Source organism: Trichosurus vulpecula, chromosome 7, assembly GCF_011100635.1.
Source record: "Trichosurus vulpecula isolate mTriVul1 chromosome 7, mTriVul1.pri, whole genome shotgun sequence".
In the NCBI taxonomy this organism is placed as follows: domain Eukaryota; kingdom Metazoa; phylum Chordata; class Mammalia; order Diprotodontia; family Phalangeridae; genus Trichosurus; species Trichosurus vulpecula.
The window spans coordinates 29761853-29782699 of record NC_050579.1 but is presented as its reverse complement, the minus strand read 5'-3'; the positions used below and the strand labels follow the sequence as shown (position 1 = coordinate 29782699).

General features: G+C 43.7%; 1 protein-coding gene across 11 annotated transcripts in view; it reads right to left on the bottom strand.

Annotated features, from left to right (window-relative positions):
- Nucleotides 1-20847, bottom strand: part of NCOR1 (nuclear receptor corepressor 1) — a 182735-nt gene that overhangs the window by 21328 nt on the left and 140560 nt on the right. For all 11 annotated transcript variants that reach the window (XM_036765749.1, XM_036765750.1, XM_036765748.1 and 8 more), the window contains 14 exons: nucleotides 20685-20845; nucleotides 17816-17936; nucleotides 17616-17720; nucleotides 17161-17261; nucleotides 14211-14379; nucleotides 12301-12441; nucleotides 9779-9862; nucleotides 8989-9245; nucleotides 8091-8451; nucleotides 5692-5925; nucleotides 3762-3971; nucleotides 2892-3041; nucleotides 2227-2382; nucleotides 326-491 (listed from right to left, as the gene is read on the bottom strand). In XM_036765749.1, coding sequence (XP_036621644.1) covers nucleotides 326-491; nucleotides 2227-2382; nucleotides 2892-3041; nucleotides 3762-3971; nucleotides 5692-5925; nucleotides 8091-8451; nucleotides 8989-9245; nucleotides 9779-9862; nucleotides 12301-12441; nucleotides 14211-14379; nucleotides 17161-17261; nucleotides 17616-17720; nucleotides 17816-17936; nucleotides 20685-20845 — 2416 coding nt within the window. The remainder of the gene's footprint in view (nucleotides 1-325; nucleotides 492-2226; nucleotides 2383-2891; nucleotides 3042-3761; nucleotides 3972-5691; nucleotides 5926-8090; nucleotides 8452-8988; nucleotides 9246-9778; nucleotides 9863-12300; nucleotides 12442-14210; nucleotides 14380-17160; nucleotides 17262-17615; nucleotides 17721-17815; nucleotides 17937-20684; nucleotides 20846-20847) is intronic.

The window sequence follows — 20847 nt, the reverse complement described above, 5'->3', positions numbered from 1 at the left end:
ACTTGGTGAACTAAGAAACAGTGTCAGAATGAGGCCTCATTATTCCTGACAATGACAAGGAACTGCAAAAACTGGAAGCTGGGGGTTTCAGCCACGACCGACTGTCTACTGCAAACACATTCCCAGTCAAGAGCTGAAGGTGCCTAGGAAGGGTGAGCCTATTTGCTGTGAGCCACACAAGAATGGGGATTCACTGCACAAAAGTCAAAACCTGTAGAACAGAAGCATGTTTTTATGTCATAACGACATTCAGTTTTAACTCATCCAAAAGAGGTGAGCAAGAGCTGAAATACATTCCTCAGTAAGAGATGTATGCGGAACCTACATGATGCGCAGCTGCGCGGCAGGATCCAAGGGGGTGATGACGCTGGTTCCATTGGGTCCCTGGAAAATAGTGGATCTTTGCTGCAGAAGATTCTCTTGTGTCCTCACTGAGGGGGAAGGGGAGCGGACATAACCGTGGCTGCCAGGCCGTCCAGGCTGCTCAGAACCTACATGGGTTCGGACAGAGAAACAAGGAGAGTGAGGAGCTGGGTGGAGCCTGCAAGCTCCCTGGGGTTCTCAGGGTAAGAGAAAGGAGGCCAGTGACTGTGTCCTTCCTGTCTATTTTTTATGAGACAACTACAAGTTCCCATTACTGAAATATCCAAATCATCTCAGAATGGAGAAACAATGAATATCCAATCACTTCAATGCCTACCTTCCTGACATTGCCCCCACAGACTCTGTGCCTGACAGTCCTGGGTTCAAGATGTGCTGAATCCTAACTATAGCTCCTGAACACCAGGTTTAATTCCACTCCCTGCTTCCCAGTAAGCTCCTCCCTAGCCAGCTCAGCAGCCTTGCTACCTCCTTCCCAATTCCAGTTCTGTAATCATGAACCACAATTAAACCAACCCTACCACTGTTTCTGGATGATGTGGATATCAATCTAGTCTCCTGAAGCCCGTCTTATTCTTTCTACAACTTTCCATCATTACGACTACCCTTTGTGCTTGGACTCCTCCATTAGAAGGTGAGCTCCTTGAGGGCAGGGACTGCCTTTGTTTATGTAGCAGAGAGAGATGTGAAACACATGGTAAATGATTAATAAATGATTTTTTCTTCATTCATTTATTCAGTTACATTAAATACCTATCATTAAAGGGCAATTCTACAAAACTAGAACTAGTCTACAAAATTATACCTAGAATGAAAACATTAGCAGACTGGTTTTTCTTTTCTGTCATGAGAAAAAAAGCAATATGTCTTTCACATTTTCTGGAATACCAGTTAATTAGCTGCCTATTCCATCCTAATGCTAAATGGATCAATGAGCAAGTCAGAGGAGGGTGGTTCTATCCAAATGAATCTGGCCATGGACTACGTTAGGGTTTGGAATATACTGGGAGAAGTCCAAACTGGGCTGATGATTCTTGGGGTATGGAATATCCAATATGAATTGGAGGAGAAACTGGGAGGAAAATAGAGGAAATTATGTATTTTCACTGACAAAAACTATGGAAAATAAGGAAACTTTTAAAGCATTCATAATCTCATGTTGGTATTTTTTAAAAGGAAAACGTATCTCCAGTACTGACATTTTCTTATGAAAATCTTATTTCCTACAGATGACTAGGGTTTATGGGATTCAATTTTACATCCATTGGTTCGTATAATGGATAGAGGGCTGAAGAGAGCCCGGAGGGCTGGTTCTAAGTCTGGGCTCTTCACCTAAATCCTGTTGTGACCAGGACGAGCCCTTTTGCGCTGTTCACCCCAGGTTCTTCCTCTGTGACAGGAGGTTTTAACTTCTGTGCCACAGACCCTTTTGGGGGGGCCTTCCTCAGGATAAGATTTTTAAATAATCAAAACAAATGTTAAATTTCAGTTAGAGGGTCATGAAAATTAAGATGCAAATTTCTTCCCCAGCCAAATTCATGAACGTCCTAAAATCTACCCATCAGATTAATGGGCCCCCAGGTTAAGAACCTCTGTTCTAAGAAATGAGAGAACTCCATTAAGGATTTCTAAGGTCATTTCCAACTCTAATGTCCTACAGGTCTAACTCACCTTTTAGATTGTGTGTGTGTGTATGTATGTATGTATGTATGTATGTATGTATGTATGTATGTGGTCAGACTTCCCAAATTCACTTTGGCAAACTTATCTTAGAATGTCAATAAAAATAATCATGCCTCTCCAATGAACAATAAGAAAATGAACTTTACACCTTCCATCTCTTACCTGGACGAAGGTAGAGCTCTGAAGAGACAGCAGCAATTCGCTCTCTTTCCCGTTCCCTCTCCCTCTCCCGCTCACGTTCCTTCTCTCTCTCCCTTTCTCGCTCACGTTCCCTCTCAACATTTGCGGCAGCAGATGCAGCCAGGTGTGAAGGGTGGCCTGTAAAACACACCAATCCACAGGCTTTCACATCCTCATGAGGAACATCAATGAAACTTAAATTTTCAAACAAGTGCAACTTTTATAAAAAGCTCTAGACTTGAAGGCTATGCCTGTTTTATCATTAAAGGGGTTCAGACAAAAATATTGATGAATACAATGATTTTACAGTATTTCTCCAAGACACAGGTCCACTGTCAACTGAGAGATATCAACACATTGTTGCCACCCCCAAACCAAGGATAAATAGCACCAGAGCAATCAGAAAGGTGTGGCGCTAAGAGGACAGGCTCTGAAGGAGAGGGACTGAGTCCAAAGTTCAGCTCAGATACTTTGTCCTGGGATGACCCTGGATGTCAGTGAACCCCTCTGGGCCTCAGTTCCCTCCTGTCTAAAATGAGGAAGTTGGATTAGATCAAGCCAGGGCCCCTTCTCATTCTAAATTTACACTCATGAAGCACTGGTGGAAAACCACCAGGCAACGGGGGAAGTACAGCAAGGATTCTTACCTGGAGACATTGAGGCAGGATTGTAAGGTCTGGGAGGGAAGGTCAGCTGGGTACCTGGTATGTAAGTGATTCTCTCCATTGGAGGAGTGCTTGTACCCCCAGGGTGAGGCACCAAGATGGTGGGAGGCATATTGGTCAAATCAATGATTCCTGTCATGAAGATGAATAAACGAATATGAGGATTTTTGTCCTTGTTTTCTCAAGCAGGGGCTTGGCCTTCTGAGATCTCCTAGGTCAACGACTTGTTGCTGTTAAGTTCAGCTCTCTGCCCACTCTGCCTCTTGGTTGACATGCGGAACACACACAAATTCCAATGGTGTAGATCCTCCTCCATTAATTTTCCAACTCATTCACCAACAGAACAGAAAATTCTAAAGATTCGGGCACCTATCAGGAACCTACAATTCTAGGAGTCCAACGAAGAAGCCAGTAGAAGACTGGCTCTAAAAACCTTGCCAGGTAATTTGTAAGAGTTACATTCCTGGAGCTCCTTTATTTAATTTAGTTCATGCTCACTGAATGAAGGTAAAGGTAAAATGCTGTGGGGCAGTGTGGTAGAGTAGATGGTGCTGAGCTTAAGAGTCAGAAGACCTGGGTTCAAATTCTGCTACAGACACCTCACCAGCTGTGTTCTTGATAAATCCCCTATCATCTCAGAACCTCCTCAGCTTGTGAATAAGGTGCTCTGCAAACTCTTGGATGCTATACAGACATGGGAATGACCTTACCGTGCACTGACTTCCCTGCTCTGGACACCACATGGGCTACGTGGATTCCAAAGATATGGGACGGTGGCCTCAGCAGAAACCATATAAAAGTTTACCCGAACACACACGAGAGGAATTTGCTAGAGGAATAAGAGAGACATACCTCTGGTTGCAGGATATGGGAGACCTAATTGCTGCTCTCTGGGGGACAGTCCTCTGGCTACATCAGGGCGCAAGTTAACTTGCATCTGTTGTGAGGTAATATAATCATTCAGAATTGTCTGCCTCGTGTTTTCCATCGCATAAAGCTGATACTGACTTGGGTAACCTGGTGTTGGGGAAAGCTGTCTCTGGAACAGGTATGCAGCAGCAGCTGTAGAAGAGAGACAGACAGACAGACAGGAAGTTCAGTCTCTGAAGGAGGTGGCCCAACATCCATGAGAAGTACAAAAGCTAACGACAAACTCTGTGAAGAGCAGAACAATGCCCTAAGGCCACAGTGCACATGCAGCATCGCTGACCAGCTATCACTTGGGTATTCCTACTGCATCCAAGGAGAACTTATAGGGAAAAGTTAAAATTACTCATCTTTCCAGTGCTTCTAACAATATCTAACAGAATTTTCCACGAGTTTTCATTTATAAGTACTTCTAAATAGTGTAATTATAATGTTCTCCCCAAGAACCACCTACACCATTACTTTTCTTTAGAAGAGATTTAATTCTGTTCCATCAGATTCATGAGAACATTGGATCAGAATGGCATACTATAAATAGTCATCTTTATTCTTCTTGGGGGAAGAAAGGCTAGATGGATAATAAGCATTTAGTCATGAATTACAAAGGTGTGGAGCACAGACTTAGTGACTGCCAGGTGGAGTGGAGAAATGGGTCTGATCTGGGCTGATCAACAATCAGAAAAACAAAGGGACAGACCTTAGAAAAAAGGAACACCCACCCACACACACACCCATGATATGTGATAATACAGTGAAGACTTCTTTTGTCTAAAACCTAATTTGTGACCTAATTTTGTATAAAAATAACAAGCTAACATAGACCAAAGATGCTTGGTTTGGAGAAGAAAATTAAAGATGCCCCCATTTTTCCTCCAGAGGCCACTGTGCCTACACCTTGTCTCTAGTGAACCCTTTGAGTTCTAGGGAACTTTAGGAAACTCAACGATCCACTAGATGCCTGAAAATGTGCTTCCCTAAAGCCTGAGAACACTGGTCATAACTAAATGGCTTTCAAAGAATTTTTTTAAGCAACTGGAGCCCTTTTCAAAAAGGCAGTGACTGCTCTCCGCAGCTGTTAGCTTTAATTGAATCTGCTCAATTCTACCACTACTAGATAATAGCAAGAATGCAAAACCAAATTAAAGAAAATAACGAAAACCGTTTGGCTCAATTAACCCTCAGTGCAATATTCTCTTATGGGGGTTGGCAGTGTGCCCTGTCTAAATTCCTTTGTATTTAGTCTGGCTTTCTTTTGCATTCACATATGTTATACACATCATTTCCCTTCAATAGCAGGTGAGCTCCTCAAGGGTAGGAACTGTTTCATTTCTGTCTTTGTACCCCAGGGATCTAGTGCGGATATGGCGGACCCTCAGCCAGGGCTCACTGAATTGAAAGGGAGAACAGATGCACAAGAGGAAGGCCTTCCAGGCAGGAAAGCAGCATGGGCAAGAGCCAAGGTGTGTATGCAGCCTAGCGGGTCTCTGCTCCTCAGGTTGTTCTCCTGGAAAATGTGTTATTTTAAGATGCTGTGAGCCAGTGAAGAGAATGTAAGTCTGAGCCTCAAACACAGAAGTAGGTCACTATAGGCCAGGTAATACCAAGAGATGACACTAAAGAGTTGGTGGGCTTTGGTGTTTAATGTTACTTGGCTTCACTAAAACTTCTAACAGAACAATTATCCTGGGAAAGAGCTCTGTTAATGCTGCTATAAATGTCAGTTGCCATGGAAATTGTCTCTATGAACAGATGATATTAACAGGTCTCCCATGTAGGGCCTCTCACCTGACAAATGTATATTCCCTTCTATTAAATAATTAAGTCAGAAGCCTGTCCCGCCCCAAACAACACTCACCAGGGTCCAGTGCCCTGTGAAATGGCATTGCGGGATCCAGGTGTGCAGGAAGATGGCTTCGATAGACCTCCCCTGCTGCGCTGCCTCTGTGGTGGGGCTCAAAGGGGCTGTGGGTGACAGCAGGGTCCACTCCTGGGACTGGAGACTTAGAGGGTAAAGGTACACTTTCTCTTTGGGTAGGAGTAAGTGTAGATTTCCTTTCATGATTTGTAGACTTCCCAGAAGAAACAGCAGCTGAAAAAGCAGTACCATTCACTAAGACACACAATGTAACTTGCATTTACAAAACTGATCCATTCATCAAGGATTCATGGGAACACATACATTGTATCATCTTAAAAACAAGAATTCCTTCTATAAGAATAATTTTCTACTCAACTTGTGCAGATATAGGGAAAAAAACATCTATGTACTTGTGGTGTTGTGTAAGGTCACCAAAGGCTAGGAATATGGTGGACTCAGATTTGAATCACTTGTGGGACGTGAACACAAGACCACACCCTTTGGAGAGCCTCAATATTTGAATGACACTGAACTAGTCGAGACATGAGATTCTGAAAGGAGGACCCCTTTTTAATACAGCAATAACCCCCTCCCCCATTTTATATTTTTTGTACCCCTAGGACTTAGCACAGCGCCCAGCACACAGTAGGCCTTTAATAAATGGTTGCCTGATTTTGAAATGAAAAGGTGGGCAATATGCTGATGATCGATCACCTTTTCTCATTGATCCCACTAATCACCTAATTTTCTCATTATTAATAATACAGTCTTCAACATTATCTCTTCTCCCACCAAAGCACTGGGAGCTGCTTGTGAGGAGGTACTGTCTTTTACCTTTCTTTGTATCCCATGCATATCACCATGGCCAATGCACAGGAGGACCTTAACTTCTGTGCTATGTGTCTCACTGCCTTTAAACCATGAGGAAAAGTGAGGGCCATTCCTAATTAGATGTGAGGCACAGGGCAAGCCACACTTTAAACTGCATTCCCTCCTAATTTAGACAAATAAAATCATGTTGAAATGAGTAACAGGGGCAATACTGAAAGTGGAATGTCACCCAGGGACAGCTACCAAGTATGAATAAGAAGGGCGGCCCCACCCATTTTACTTTGGTGTCAGTGACATGAGGATTGTATATTTAAGAATTCAGGTCTGTTTGGGGGAATAAATAAAGCCCTGGCTAAGCTAGAGAGCCACAAAGGGTCAGGATTGGGGCTCTGAATCGCATGAGACTAGGGAGGACAGCTCAGAGTCCTGCTTCATTAAGAAAGCCTTCTTAGCCTTACCTGGTCATGCCATCCATATCTAAGCAGCCTCTGATACTGTGCTAACAAGGTCTATTAGCACTCATTTTACACTCTACTGATCCACATGGGTTTGTATTTTTTTCTAATTATTGGTACGCTGTTCTGTGTTCCTCTTTCATGGAAGCTGCTGACTTCCAAATCTTCAGTCCTAGCCCTACAAAGCACTCAGTAACTCCTGAAGACTGAACTACTGAGTTCAAGACCAAAGCCACATGAACAGAGCAGGGAGTGGAATTAGCTGATGACAACCCCAAGGCCTCTCGGCCTCACCACACAATATGAAGTCATGAGTTAATACCAACAAAATTCCCTGAGGAAGTCCAGATCCTGGCTCTCCTCCTTCTAGGATATCCACAAAGACCATGGATCATCTGTGTGGCTGCCTGTACCACAAGGACAGCTCTCACACCGTGCCCTCTCTAACTGGGCCTGGTCTGGAAAGCCTCTGATTTTATTTTTGATGGAAAGAAGCAGGCTGACATGTTGATCTCACTTGTGAGTAGTTTTATAGCTCAATAGCAGAAGATGCTCCACAGCATTGGGATCAGGGCACTTTTCTTCTGCCTTTTCATCCATTAGAAATCAGAGGGAATTCACTCGGCCCATTTGAATATATTGAGAGTGTGATCTGGACTAACCTGAATTCTTCTTGTCAAGTATTAACAAAGGCATTAATGACCCTGGTGGATAAGGCAGACTAAAGAGAATGGAGTCCATATTACATCATTTTAACAGGAACTAAAGAATATGTTCCCTCATTAAGGGAAGCATTCATATTGTGTTGAGAAAAGGGATAATTCCCCAAAGCAATAACTGGAACCTAAAACAAGCTGTTTCCCCCGATAGAAATGAGGCTCCCTGAGAGTAGAGATTCTCATTTTCGCTTCTGCCTGGCACCCACTGAGCACTCAGCTAGCTATGTCTGGTGACTGAGAGAGAAATGTGGGCATCGATCAAAATCGAACTCCATTTTCCCATTCATTTTGGACTTGTGTTAATTCAAAGATTACAACTTGAAAAGTACTGCTTTGTGATTGACATAAAGTTCAACGAGAAGGGTGAGACAGGGCTGCAAAAAGACCATACCATCAGAAGTCCTGTTCATCATGGGGGACCCTCTGGACATTGTGCTCTGGTAATTCACAGGTGTTCTCCTTGCACTGGCGTCCTCATAAATCCCAGGACTCAGTTGTGCTTTGGGAGGTTCATGAAGGGTTGACCTTAGAACAGAGGGCCCAGAGCTAACAACTGACGTATGCCGGGAACGGATTGCTTCTCCTGCTTTGACATCTTCATATTTTCCTCGTTCGACCACCTTGATGTTCTCTGGAACCATTTCCAACTGAGATAATCCACGAGGGAGCTTACTAGGGCCTGTGATTAGGGACTTGACGTTATGTTTAATGGCAGATTGACTAGAGCTGCTTTCATACTTTATGGGTGTGCCCTACAAAGAGAAAAACAAGCACTATGAATATTTATCCCTGGATAGGAAAAAGATTTAATTTAAAAAAAAATTAAACTGTTTTTACTCCCTGTTTCAAGCATTTGACTTGAACCACCTAACTATATCTCTCTGCTCTGAATCAAAAACACTATATGCGATGAACAAGATAAATAATTTTTACTATGGTGATAGCTTCTATATTTATATTCCTGACCGACCCTTTGGCTCCCCACGTCATAAAGTCCTGTTATGAGCACTGAGTCTTATTTTCTAAGCTTTTACAGAAATGTGGAACAAAGAGGTACTGTGTGGTGGAAAGAGTGTTAGACTTAAGGTCAAAGAGTCTGGGTTCAGATCCTGACTCTGGCAATCGCTACTGTGGTGAGTCACTGAATCCTGGTAGGCTTCAGTTAATTTAAAATGTGGGAGCTGAACCAGATGACTGCAGATGATCTTCCAGAACTAAACCCAGGATTTTCTGACTGGAAGTGGAATTGCTAAATGCAAAAATAGGCCTGCCCTCTAAAACATTATTACCTGAGAAATGGAACCTTCAATTATGGGTCTTGTACTCTGGATTACTTCTGGAGTTTTTCGGCTTTCCTGACTTAAAAGATCTTGCCTTGGAATTTCATGAATTGAACGTCCCATTTCCTTGATGGTGGTGACTCCATCGTATGGTTTTCCTTTTGTAATAGCTCCTTCAAATGCTCGGATGGGAGGACTCTCTCTTTTAATCTGTTTGGGATATTTAAGGCCTTCTTCAAAGCTTTCTGTTGTGGCTCTTGGTGTGCCTTACAAAGAAAAAATTAAATGTCAATGCTCTTTGAGCAGTACTCATTACATCAATGTCCCCACACATAACAGGCACTCAATTCCTTAGAATTATGAATGAGGAAAAGGACAGACTGAAAACAGTGTCTGACAGGCTCCAGTCCCAGCTCCCCCATTAACGAGAGGGGCTAGGAAAGTTACAGACTCTCCATATCTCCATGTTCTCACTTGTAAAACGAGGGAGAAGGACTAGATTATAGCTAAGGCACTTTTCCAGATCTAAAATTCTTAGATCAACATTTTAAGGTGTTTTTACATGTATAATGATCACCGAAAAGTAGTTAATGAAAATGTTTGTAAAGAAATTTTAAAAATTGTAAAATCTTTAAATTTATTTGTAAATTGTAAAAAGAACGGGCACCTTTAAATTTTCAAATAACTCAAATCTATTTAAAAAAAATCAGGAAAGACTTAAATGTTATAAGAATCCAACAGCAAACTAACTACTGACCCCACAGGGAAGGCTCCAAAGTCAAGAAAATTTCTAATTTACCTTGCATTATTGAGCCAGATAGCACTGTTCTCTCTTTAAGATCAGAATGAGGGCTCCCCCTGGGCAGTGCACGGCATATCAACCCTTTAAAAAAAAACCAAATAACCAAATAAAACATATAGTCCTGAGAACTCACAAACATTTAATCTGTTACAGTGACCATTTTTAAATGTGTCTTCAATGGAAGAATACTGCTTTTCTGAAGATCTACCATGAATATTTCATAAAGATCAGTCATGTGAGGTTTACAACACAGAAACATTATACGTCAAATTTTAAATAGACTTTCTTAAGTATAAAATAGCTGAGGCTAAAAACTAGATTAGACCAACAGCAAAAAGTAAAGCTACATTCACAGTTAAGATACAGAATCCCAATGTTTCTATGCTTGGGCACAGAAAGATAAACAGGAGAATGAGGGGCAAAACAAACAAAAATCTACCAAATGTACTGAGAGTGGAAAAAAACAAGAGCCATGGAAAGGTCTACTGAGAGGGGGCCGTAAGTGAGTGAGAGTGAATCAAGCTCTCTAGGTGTGCTTGCTCCTCAAGGGTCAGCTGTCGACCCTGTTCTCTCCTCTTTCCACCCACTTAGGAACCCCACAAATGATCACATTGGTGCAGATGATTCACAGTTACACAGAAGCCCCTGTCTGCTCCCAAACATAAGCCCTGCACCACTGCCTTTTGTTCCAGAGGCACCTCCAACTCGACACATCCAAAACCAAACTCAACTGTCTTTCCCTCAAAACCCACCCCTCTCCCAAACTTCCCAAGTTCTGTCCAAAGTCCTTCCATGATCCTGGGCTCTCAGGTTTAGAAGCTCAGTGTTTCCTCAACTCTGCATTCTTCCTGATCTGACACAGCCAATGAGCATCCACACCTCGCCACTTCTATCTCCACAATGTCTCATGCACCTGACTCCTCTCTAATCCCACAGCTTCCATACTGGCTCAGGCCCTCATCAAACCTCGCCTAGATTATTGTAACCACATATCCAGTTGCCCAAGTCCACCATCCAGCTGATAGTGATTTTTAATTCTGACACCCCTATTTGATCAACTCAGGCGGCTGGCTCCCTGTTTGTCTCCAGAACAAAATACAAATTCATCAGTTTAGATGTGAACACCGTCCACGGCATGAACACAAGCCTATCTTTCCAGCCCCACACTAATTGCGATCCAGCCAAACTGGTCTTTTCTCTGTTCTTCATACATGGCACTCCCTTTGTCCTGTGCCTTTATGCTGGCCATCAGCCATCCCCCATCCCCCACATCCAAAATATGATGCTTCCCTCCTTCCACCTCAGAGAATCTCTTTATTCCTTCAAGCTTCTCGCTCCCCCTCCAAACTACCTTACATCCTCAGCTTCTTTGTATCTGTTCATTCTACATTAATTCTCTACATGCTTGCTGTCTTTCTCAAGTAGAATATAAGTTTCTTGTTTCTTTACGTTTCTATCCCAGTCTTGCATAACATATGGCACATCTTGATCACTTAATAAATGCTTATTGCCTGACTACAGCCCTGAGGAAACTATCAACGACACAATAATTCTGAAGAGATTTCAAATCCAGCACTACTTATTAAATAAGAGGAAATCAGACTCACTGTGTGCAGTGAAAAGATGGCTGGATCTGGAGTCAGTGGGGGTAGGGTTGAAATCCTGGGTCCACCATTTTTGGTGGGACCCTTGGAAAGTTGTTTTGCTTCCCTAGATCTGTTTTCCAAATGGTAAATTATGAGTATTGGACTCAATGATCTCAAAGGTCCCATCTCTGACACTTCCACATATACAAAATCCCTTCCCCTTAGTTACTTAGCACTTCTTTAAGAGTAAAGATTTCTTGCCTTGCTTTTTATACTTCTACCAGTTCAGAGTTTTCTATTTGTGAGAGGTCATGAAACCATGTGAGTTTCCTATAGCTGCCTGTTACTGCCCTCAGCCCTTTGTAAGCACCTGGTAGGTGGGCCCTGCTGGGAAGGGAATCACTGAAAAGCAACCACCACATCCCAGAACCTCCTCTGTGCTCCATCACTACAAGACTGGGCAGCACTGAGCCCCCAGCCTTGGAAGCTTGGGAGGATCATGGCTGATGGCACTGCTCAAAAGCCTTCAGTGTCTCCTCCCACGCCTCCAGGAGCTGGTCCTTTGACAGGATTCCCTACTGTCTGTTCTTGGGCAGCAATGCTTTCAATCATGCCTCTGCACACACCATCTTTTCAGGGCCTGGAGAGCAGGAGCAGCTTCCTTTTCGCCTTGCTGCTACTCTCAGCACTTTGCATAGTGCTCTGTCCACTTCATTGGTGCTGAAAGTTTTCTGGAATTGAATTTCTCCACAATGCAGCACCTCAAATGGATTTAATAGGAAAGCCTTATGAACTAGTTTTGAATAGTGACTTTTCCAAAACATTCTCCACCAAGATTTCCTTACAATCACCTGCACATTTAATATGTGCCCTATAGTATGTTGTCTGGCACTTCACTGAACTTCAGCAGTAGTGAAATGCACGATACTATACCTTCCAGAGGGGCTGACACAGGAGACTCTCTCAATGATATCCCTTGTTTGATATTTCCTTCCATGGCATCATAGCTTCTCTTTAAACTGATTTCATGAGCAGCTCTTGGACTCCTGGTTCCCTCTCGAGTATTCTTCATATCTGCAGGATGTAAAAACAAGTTTGGCCATTAGGCAAAGGTTCAGTCAGAGCGAAGAGCCTCTAAACCCCACAGTGAACTGTACAGGAGAGACCAGAAAAATGTAATTTCATACTTGCAAGACATTCTGAATGTAAAGAAAATAACTAGTCACACTTTTCTCCAAATATAAACAAATAACACAACCAAGAATTAAGTCTATACATTGGCTTTATTAGAGCTACTTAAACATTCTCCACTTTACATTCCGGAAAGACAATCAGAATTTAATTTTTACTAGTGTTTTCCAAGATGATATGGATGGGGGTACGCTAATTCCCATCTGATCATCCTCTATCTGACTTTTCTATGCAAAATGGATGTTTGCAGGTAATTTTAAGAAAACATTTGCTTTTGATACTTTTATAAAACCAACTTTATAAAAACAATTTAAAGATAAACCTTAAAAATAATTCCTGGTCAAGGTGTTTAAAATGGAAGAACAGGTAAAATTTCATGCCTCTAAATATCAAAAAATAATCTTTTTATCAAGGCAATGCCATTAAACAAGTTAAATCTTTTGGGTAAAATCCAAAGCACTTCAATGGGGACACAGAGAAAAAGGCTGGGAACCAAGTGAGAGCTCAGGTGACTGCAGAGCTGGGTCAAGAGGCAGAACAGTAAGAGAATGTGATGTGGCAGAGGAAAGAAGGAGAGATAAGCAGCTCCTGAGGAGGAAAAATCAGCCCAGAGGAGACAGGAAACCCTCAGCAAAGAAATTCTAAAGACATAAGAAGAAACCATCGAGAAGGCAAAGGAGAAACTCTCTAAAGAGGCCTGTGTGTATAGCCCAGGGATTCACTGACTTAGATTTTCCTATGACATGTACAGAAGATGGAAGCAAGGGAGGCAATGGAGAATGAATGTAGGAGGGCACTACTACAAGCATGGCTATAACCACGGTCCAATTTCAACTGGGAAGGTGGTTTTGAGTTTGCCAGAAATCAGTGTTTGGCCCTTGGCTGTTGACTTAAAGACATGTGATATCACATATCACATGTCAGAGAGGGTAGCTGTCAACTCTGTAAATGACAGAAAGCTGGGAGGGATAGCTAATGTGTTGGATAATAATGTAAGAATGCAAAAATGCCCTCACAGGCTGGACCACTGAGCAGGATCTAACAGTATGAAATTTAACAGGGATAAGAGTCATGTCTTAAGCTTAGGTGAAAGAAAATCAGTTTCATAGTGAAGGTGAAGGCAACTTAGGATGACCTGAATTCAAATCCTGCCTTAAGACACTTCCTAGGTACCTGACTGGGGATAAATCTCTTAACTTCTTTAGCCTGTTTCCTACCACAAACTCAAACGAGGCAGTCAAGCATCTCCCCACTATAAATGTTAGCTGGCATTCTCACTGCTGTTACTCTGCACACTGTACTTTAACAAGGTCACTGAACAGCGGGACAATCTCGAGGTGAACATGCAGCAAGCCCAAGCCATGCCCTAAGAGCAGCCGGCCAAGGAAGAGAGTTGTCAACCCTAAAGAGAAGACTGGAAAGGGGGCAGGAGTGCTGTTGTTTGGCATCTGAAAGACTGACACATAAAGAAGGGATCAATGAGGCTTGTCCTGCTTGCCTGGGGCGGGACCAGGACCAACCGGTGCCGAATGCAAAGGAGCACATGGAAGCTTCCAGAGTGCTGACCTCAAGTGGAGCCTCCTCGGCAAGGCTGTACCAGTGACTCTCCCCCTCCTGAGAGGCTGTGACGGGAATGCACATTCCATACTCACTATCATAGGACAAGACGTGTCCGCTCTTCCCTTCATAAATCACATGGCCTTTGGACACAGCTTCATCTCGGCTCTTCTCAGGGCTGTTTTCTTCCACAGAGAGTCTAGCGATCGCTCCCTTCACCACTGTTTCTGTTTGCATGCCAGGCTGGGATAGAGCTGGAGTACCCTGACCAGAGGAAAAAAGGCGATTATTTTCTGAATGGATAACTACATAAGACAGAGCAAACTTTAATGTCTTCTAATTTAATATTTTATAGATAACAACGACAGGCAGCAGGGTGCAGCAGATGGAGGACTGGCCCCAGAGCCAAGAAGACCTGGGTTCAAGTCCTGGGTCTGAATGACCCTGGTTAAGTCGCTTCAGTCCCAAGTGCTCTAGGCAGCTCTCTGGCCATAGGCTGGACTCACTGGCGGAGAGTTTCCTCATCGAGGAATTCCCCAAGTCATGGCTTTTACAGGCTCAGACCCGGTTCTCATTCTCATCCCTTCAGAGGGCAGCAGTGGCAACCCTAAAGCTTATTCTCAAACAGAGAGAGCATCTGCTTAAAAAGTGGGGTGGTGTGTCTGTATTCTGTTCCCATCAGTAGTAACATGACTGCCCTCTGGCCCTCAGAAAGATAATCTTGTTTTAGGCTTGTAAACCTTTGAGCAAAGTTTTGAACGAAATTACAAATCCTCAACTCCATCGCACCTGCTGGCTTGCAGGCTCCCTGAAGGCAAGGAGTACAATATTCCTCACTGTGTTTCCCACCACGCCTTGGCCATGGCAAGGGTTCAAGGACTGTTTGTGAAATGAATTAACACACTTATGACACTCATCAGGTTATGGTGGCTCCTGGATTACTTAGATCAACAAGAAAAATGCCTTTCAACCTTTGAGTAACATGTACATTCTTTATTGCAAACATGTATGAATTCTAAGAGGTATGTCATATCACATGAGTGTTATGGGTGCTTATGTTTGGGGCTCAGTCCTTCAAATTTTGGCCCTTTGTGGAAATTTTCCATGCCAATGAAAATCAGAAACTCTTCTGTAACTCCAAGTTTTGGAGAATTGACTAGCGTACTACTGAGAGGGGAGTGACTTGTCCACAGTCACACAGCCTTGAATCAAAGACTTCTTGCACCCACTCGGCCGAGGTCAGGATGCCCTGGGAAGTGAGCTCATGAGCCTGCCTGATTCTATCTGCTGTCTTCTAAGCAGCGCTTGTTGGTGCAAGTTAAAGGAAAAATAAGCATTTTTCCTTTCTTGGCTGGTATTCATCTTAGGGGTACACAGTAGGTCTGAAAATGTTTTTTTGAAACAAACTGGATTTAGAGAGTGGTGATGAAAGAGAGCTAAAGGAGTTTGTTCATTATTTTCTCAATCATAACAATGAAGATCATGTAAAAACCCACACTCTAGCTAAGAATAACCAAGAACACAGAAATCTTTGGCAGTTCAACAAGCACAGGCAGATTAAAAGCCCCCCAAGCAGGGCTGTGTACACTGTTTCCCAAATTTCCCAAAACAGAATTTTGCTATATTGGGTCTGAAGCTTTCATTTCAAATCTTCAGATCAAACCAACATTGTAAAACAAGGATAGAAGGATCTTTTGTAATCACCAGCTGGCAATTAATTCGGCCCACCAAGCTATAAAAAAGGTCTGAATTCTGGTACTTAGGACACAACTGTAGAATTTCTTAAGGTAAATCAATTCATATGATAACTCACAAAACAATTTATAAACTTGTCTTTCTGGTCAAAGTCTTAGCTCCCACCAAAAAGTTTCTAAAAACACACCAAACCCATATTCCTTAACCAAAAAGACCAAAAAAAAAAAAAAAAAAAGTAAGATAATGTCTCCCCCTCCCCCGCCCCAATTCTACCTCTGTGTGTGCACATACAAAACGCCTAGGGTCAATCCCACAGTGGCAAGCTCCTGATAGGGAGGCTGTGTAGAAAATGCCCTTCTATATGTGACAATGCCTCTGGCCCTGTGTGCCTTGAGTTTGTCTGGGAGGTGTTACTGATTCTCCCCGCTTCCTGGAGCTCCTCTCTGAATCAGGGGCCAAACCTTGTAGATGTCCCAAGCATGCACACTAGTGCATGCTCAACTTGACGGTCCCTTTCTAGCCCATCACGACTTCTGCTCTGGGTCCAGGCCTTAGCACATCTCACGTGGATACTAGACTAGGCTCCCAACTGACCTCTCTGCTTCCGGTTTCTCCCCTCACTCATACATCCTCCTCAAAGCTGCCAAGCATAGAGCTGACCAATGCACCCTCATACTCAAACATCTTTAGCGACTATAGAGGATTTTTTTTTTAGGCCTCCACAGTCTAGTTTCCATCCACCTTCTCACTCTTATGTCCCCTTAATCCTCTTCATGCCCAGTCTGTTCTAGCCCAAAAGGCCTAGCAGGTATTCTGAGGATACAACATTCTCCCTCCAGCCTTGGGGCTTGTCAGAAGGGGCCCCTCATGTGTGAAATAAGCTCCTCTCACCTCAGCTGCACCTCCCAGAATTCCAAGCTTCCTTCTAAACACAACTCAAGTTGTCATGTCCTCCTTTAGTTGTCCCAGTTACTCACACCATCACTCTATGAACATTATTTTCTTTTTACCTATAGTCTCCCCCAAAAGAATGTATCCTCAGTGCCTAACACAGTGCATTTCACAAAGGAGGGGGGATGTTTGTAGGATTGCACTGACTGTGATGTTATTGCCCATTTGCAAAGTGCTGACCCTTCTGTGGAAGTGGATAGTGTGGATAGTGGAAGGCAATGAAAATGTTCAGAAGTGTGAGGACTCTACCACCAGGCAACTGAGGACAGATTGCACTCACTTTTCTTGTAAAGCTGAATGAATGAGAGTTGGCCATATTAATTCTATTCTGAAACAAAGAAAGCTTTGGGGCCCTCAACAATGTAGAGCATCTAGACAACTAGAAACTGATAAAATTACCTGAGTTATAGAGCCCCGAAGGGAAGGGATGTTTTCAACAGGAACTTTGCCAGCTGGGGTTCCTCGAGTGATACTTCCTTCTTGAATTGCTGCTGTAGTACCTGGGTCAAAATGCAATCGATGGGAAAATTATATCCTTTCAGGTAAAATCATTCAATATTGATAACCCTAAACTAAAATTATGGTATCAAGGGAGAGGGGGCATGATGGGTTTCTAATAATTATTTTAGGAGAGTTATTCAATATGTATAACAAAGGGCTATATAGCACTACCAGATAGCCAAGTTTAAAATACAAACAGAATTGAGAAGTGAAAGCCACTGTTTATAGACTATCAAATAGAAAGGTCGACATTACCACCAGCTGACCTCATTTATTCACTTCCTTAGGACTACTTCTCTCATCTTCCTGAAAAAATAACATTTCTCCACCCATCCAGTCCCAACAAGTGTTACCTCTGACAACACCTTCATGCTGGGCCCTGACCAATAAGCCCTCAGGCTGGGAGGTTTGACCTCGGGGTGAGAATTCCTCCTGCTTGATGTAGGGCATGGAGGCAGCTGTTCAAAACAAGAAAACAAGGAGGCTATGACTCCAGCAACAGGGCAGGGGTGCTCTTGCTAGGGGGCCAAAGTGGGTGCCCTTGGCTCCTTACCAGGCTTGGTTGATTCCTGCTGCCGTGGCAATCCAAGAGATATTGACCCAACTGAAGGCTTGGCTGGCTCTGGGGTGTAGGAAGGTTGGCAATGAGAGGTTAGATAGGTACCAGGAGTTCCCTGAAAGAATAAAGACCAAGTGAGCAGGCTGGCTTCCCAGGGCACCTAGCAAGGTTTGGTGCTGCTGTGCGGGTTTCTAGTTATGATAGATTTCTTCCAGGGGAATTCTTGAGGCTGTGTTCTCCATGATTCTGAGACTCTATGAAGGAGAAGCTGTCCCTACCGCCTTCTCTAGGACTTAAAAAAAGAGACAACTCTCCTTCTTAATTAGTGCAATTACACACACCTGGCAGCCATGTTGTAAAAGAACTCCTTTTCCAGGTCTATAAACAACGCGTCACTGATGCTGCAGGAGTTATCATCACAAAGACACAGAGCACAAATGGACTGGGGAGGCTGTCTAGTCCAAAGCAGCCACTTTTTAATATTTGCTGGCAGCTGCCAGGCAGCAGCTGTTGATGTCCATCCCAAAACATCTGTACCACCACGGACCTCAATGCATTCAGCGCTGATGGAAACTACTCTCCTGTAGGAGGTCCCCTCACAGGCAGCAGACCCCAAACCCAAGCCTGCCTGTTTTCACCATCTGGGGAGGGCCAGCAGCACCACCGCTCACTCTGTCTTGTGCTGTAACCTTCGGGCTCTGTTTGTGACTCTTTCCTTCTTCTCCTCCTCGGCTCTCGCATCCCATCTCTCACAGACTCCTTTGATTCTATCTGCAATTTCTCTTATGCCAAGGCCCACCCCTCTCTATACCCACCGTTTGTAACCTAAGTACAAGGCACTGATATCACAGGATTGGGTCACTTCATCAGCGTCCTAATGGGGGCAGCTATGCGTTACAGTGGAGAGAGCTGTGTTGGCCATCAAAATGGGCTCTTAGCACTCAGTTCAACCAAGTGCCCTTGAAGAGTCTGGCCTTTGTCTCCTTGATTAGATTGGGAGTCCTTGGTGACCTCCTTGCCTCAGGGCCTAGTTTACATGGGTTTGAGTGGCATGTTTGGGACATCAGAGGCTTTTAGACCACAAGGGTTTAAGTCGCCTCTTTGTGATGATCTCAGGTCACGTGGGTGAGTCCCATGTGTGACTTACCCTTGACCCTGAAAAGATACAAAACCAGGGGTTGGCTTTCTCTTTTTCAGAGCTCTCACCCACAGCCGTGGTGGTGCGCATGACTCTGGGCCAGCCCTTGTTCTGAGCTCCTGGCTGAACTTAGATGTTGGTAACTATGAACTGTGTTGGGTCTGCCTGTCGATGTTTGTAAGTTGTTTGTATTGGCTCTGAAGTTCAGGGCGCTGGCTTTTCCCCCTGAACTAAGTGAATGGTATTTGCATGCTGGATTAAACTTGTTAACCCCTTCACAGATCAGAAGAACCTGGGCTTTGGCAGCGTGCTGTGAGCTGATTGTTGCTGGTTTTAAACCTTCACAGCAGAGCACCGAGCTTGATGTCAGGAAGACTGCCCCCAGACACCCATCGGTTGTGTGACCTTGGACAAGTCACTTCACCTGCTTGCCTCAGTTTCCTCTTCTATAGAATGGGGACAATAATAGCGCAGACCCCCTAGAGTTGTTTCAAGCATCAAAGGTAACTGTAAAGTGCTTGGCACAAAGCCTGTGCTACGAAACTATGAGCCGTTATTATTATTATTATTATTATTATTATTATTATTATTATTATTATTGTTATTATTAGCTAACAGGTTTTGCCACATCTATGCTCTCCCACTGATCCACCCTTATGTGCTGGAAGAATATCTAATACAGATCACTGCTGGCTACTAATGATCACCCAAGTAAAATCCTGCTTTCTCTGTGTAGCGTTCAGGCCGTGCTGGGGTAACGCAAAGGATCTGGACTCGGGCAGGCCTCAGCTGGACTCTGTCTTCAAACCCTTCCCAAATGCGTGTGGCCCTGGGCAAGTCACATGACCTCTAGGAAGCTTAGTTTCCTCATCTGCAAAATGGCAACACTGCCAGGTGTGCCCACCATGCCCACCCCCAGCCTCCGTGACGGTCAAGGCGGACAGTGCCTGCCAGGTGTTCAGCTCCCTCTGAACTTAGCTACTCCTAAGAATTCCCAAGATCAGGGCCTCCTTCCCTTTTCAGTCTGGTCCACTGGACTCTGCTCTTAAACACTGAACAGACCAGAAACACGTCTCTGACTTGGAAGCTTCCCCCAGCCAGCCTGCCCTGGGAGGCTCCCAAAGGGTGGGTACAGGGCCATCTAACATCTAATGCAAGCTCTCGCCTCCTTTCAGAACTGCACCCTACTAGCCTTGTTTCCTTTGTCTTTCCACCTCCTTCCAAGCCTGAATTTCTGCTCTTCATTGAAAGCACAATGCAAAGGCTGCCTCGTACACAAAACCTTTCCTGATGCCCATTATTTATAGCCTCCCCTCATATTACACATTTTCTAACTCGAATGGATTTAACCTATAACAGTGTATATCATACTTATTTGTGTTTGTATCGTAATCCTCTAATAGGTTATAAATTCTTTAAGGGAAGGGACCATGTTGCATTTAAACTTTAAATCTTCCCAGTCCTTTGGCACTGTGCTATGAAAACAGGAGGGGCTTAATAAAAGTTTATTAAATGAATAAATGATAGGTCACATTCCGACACTCCTGACGCTTTGGTTCTCTCTGGGGTATGCAATATATACCACTTTCTAAGCTAGGTCTAGACAAGGTCTTTGGGGAGATTACTACTTACTAGGCGTAACTAAATAGTAAAGACAGAAAAACCTCAAAAAAAAAAGTAGTGTTTAATAGGAAAATTAGTTAGGCTAACAAGAAAGACTTTTACCTGTGAGATTGATCCTCCCATAATGAATGATGGTTTTTCAGTGGCCACAGTGGTTTTGGAAGAAGGAATGAGTGGAGGAGGCGGCCTGGTGGGTCGGGTCGTTGGAAGCCTCGCTGCATCAGGGAGACTTGTTATCACTTGATGGGGAGCAGGCTGGAGGACT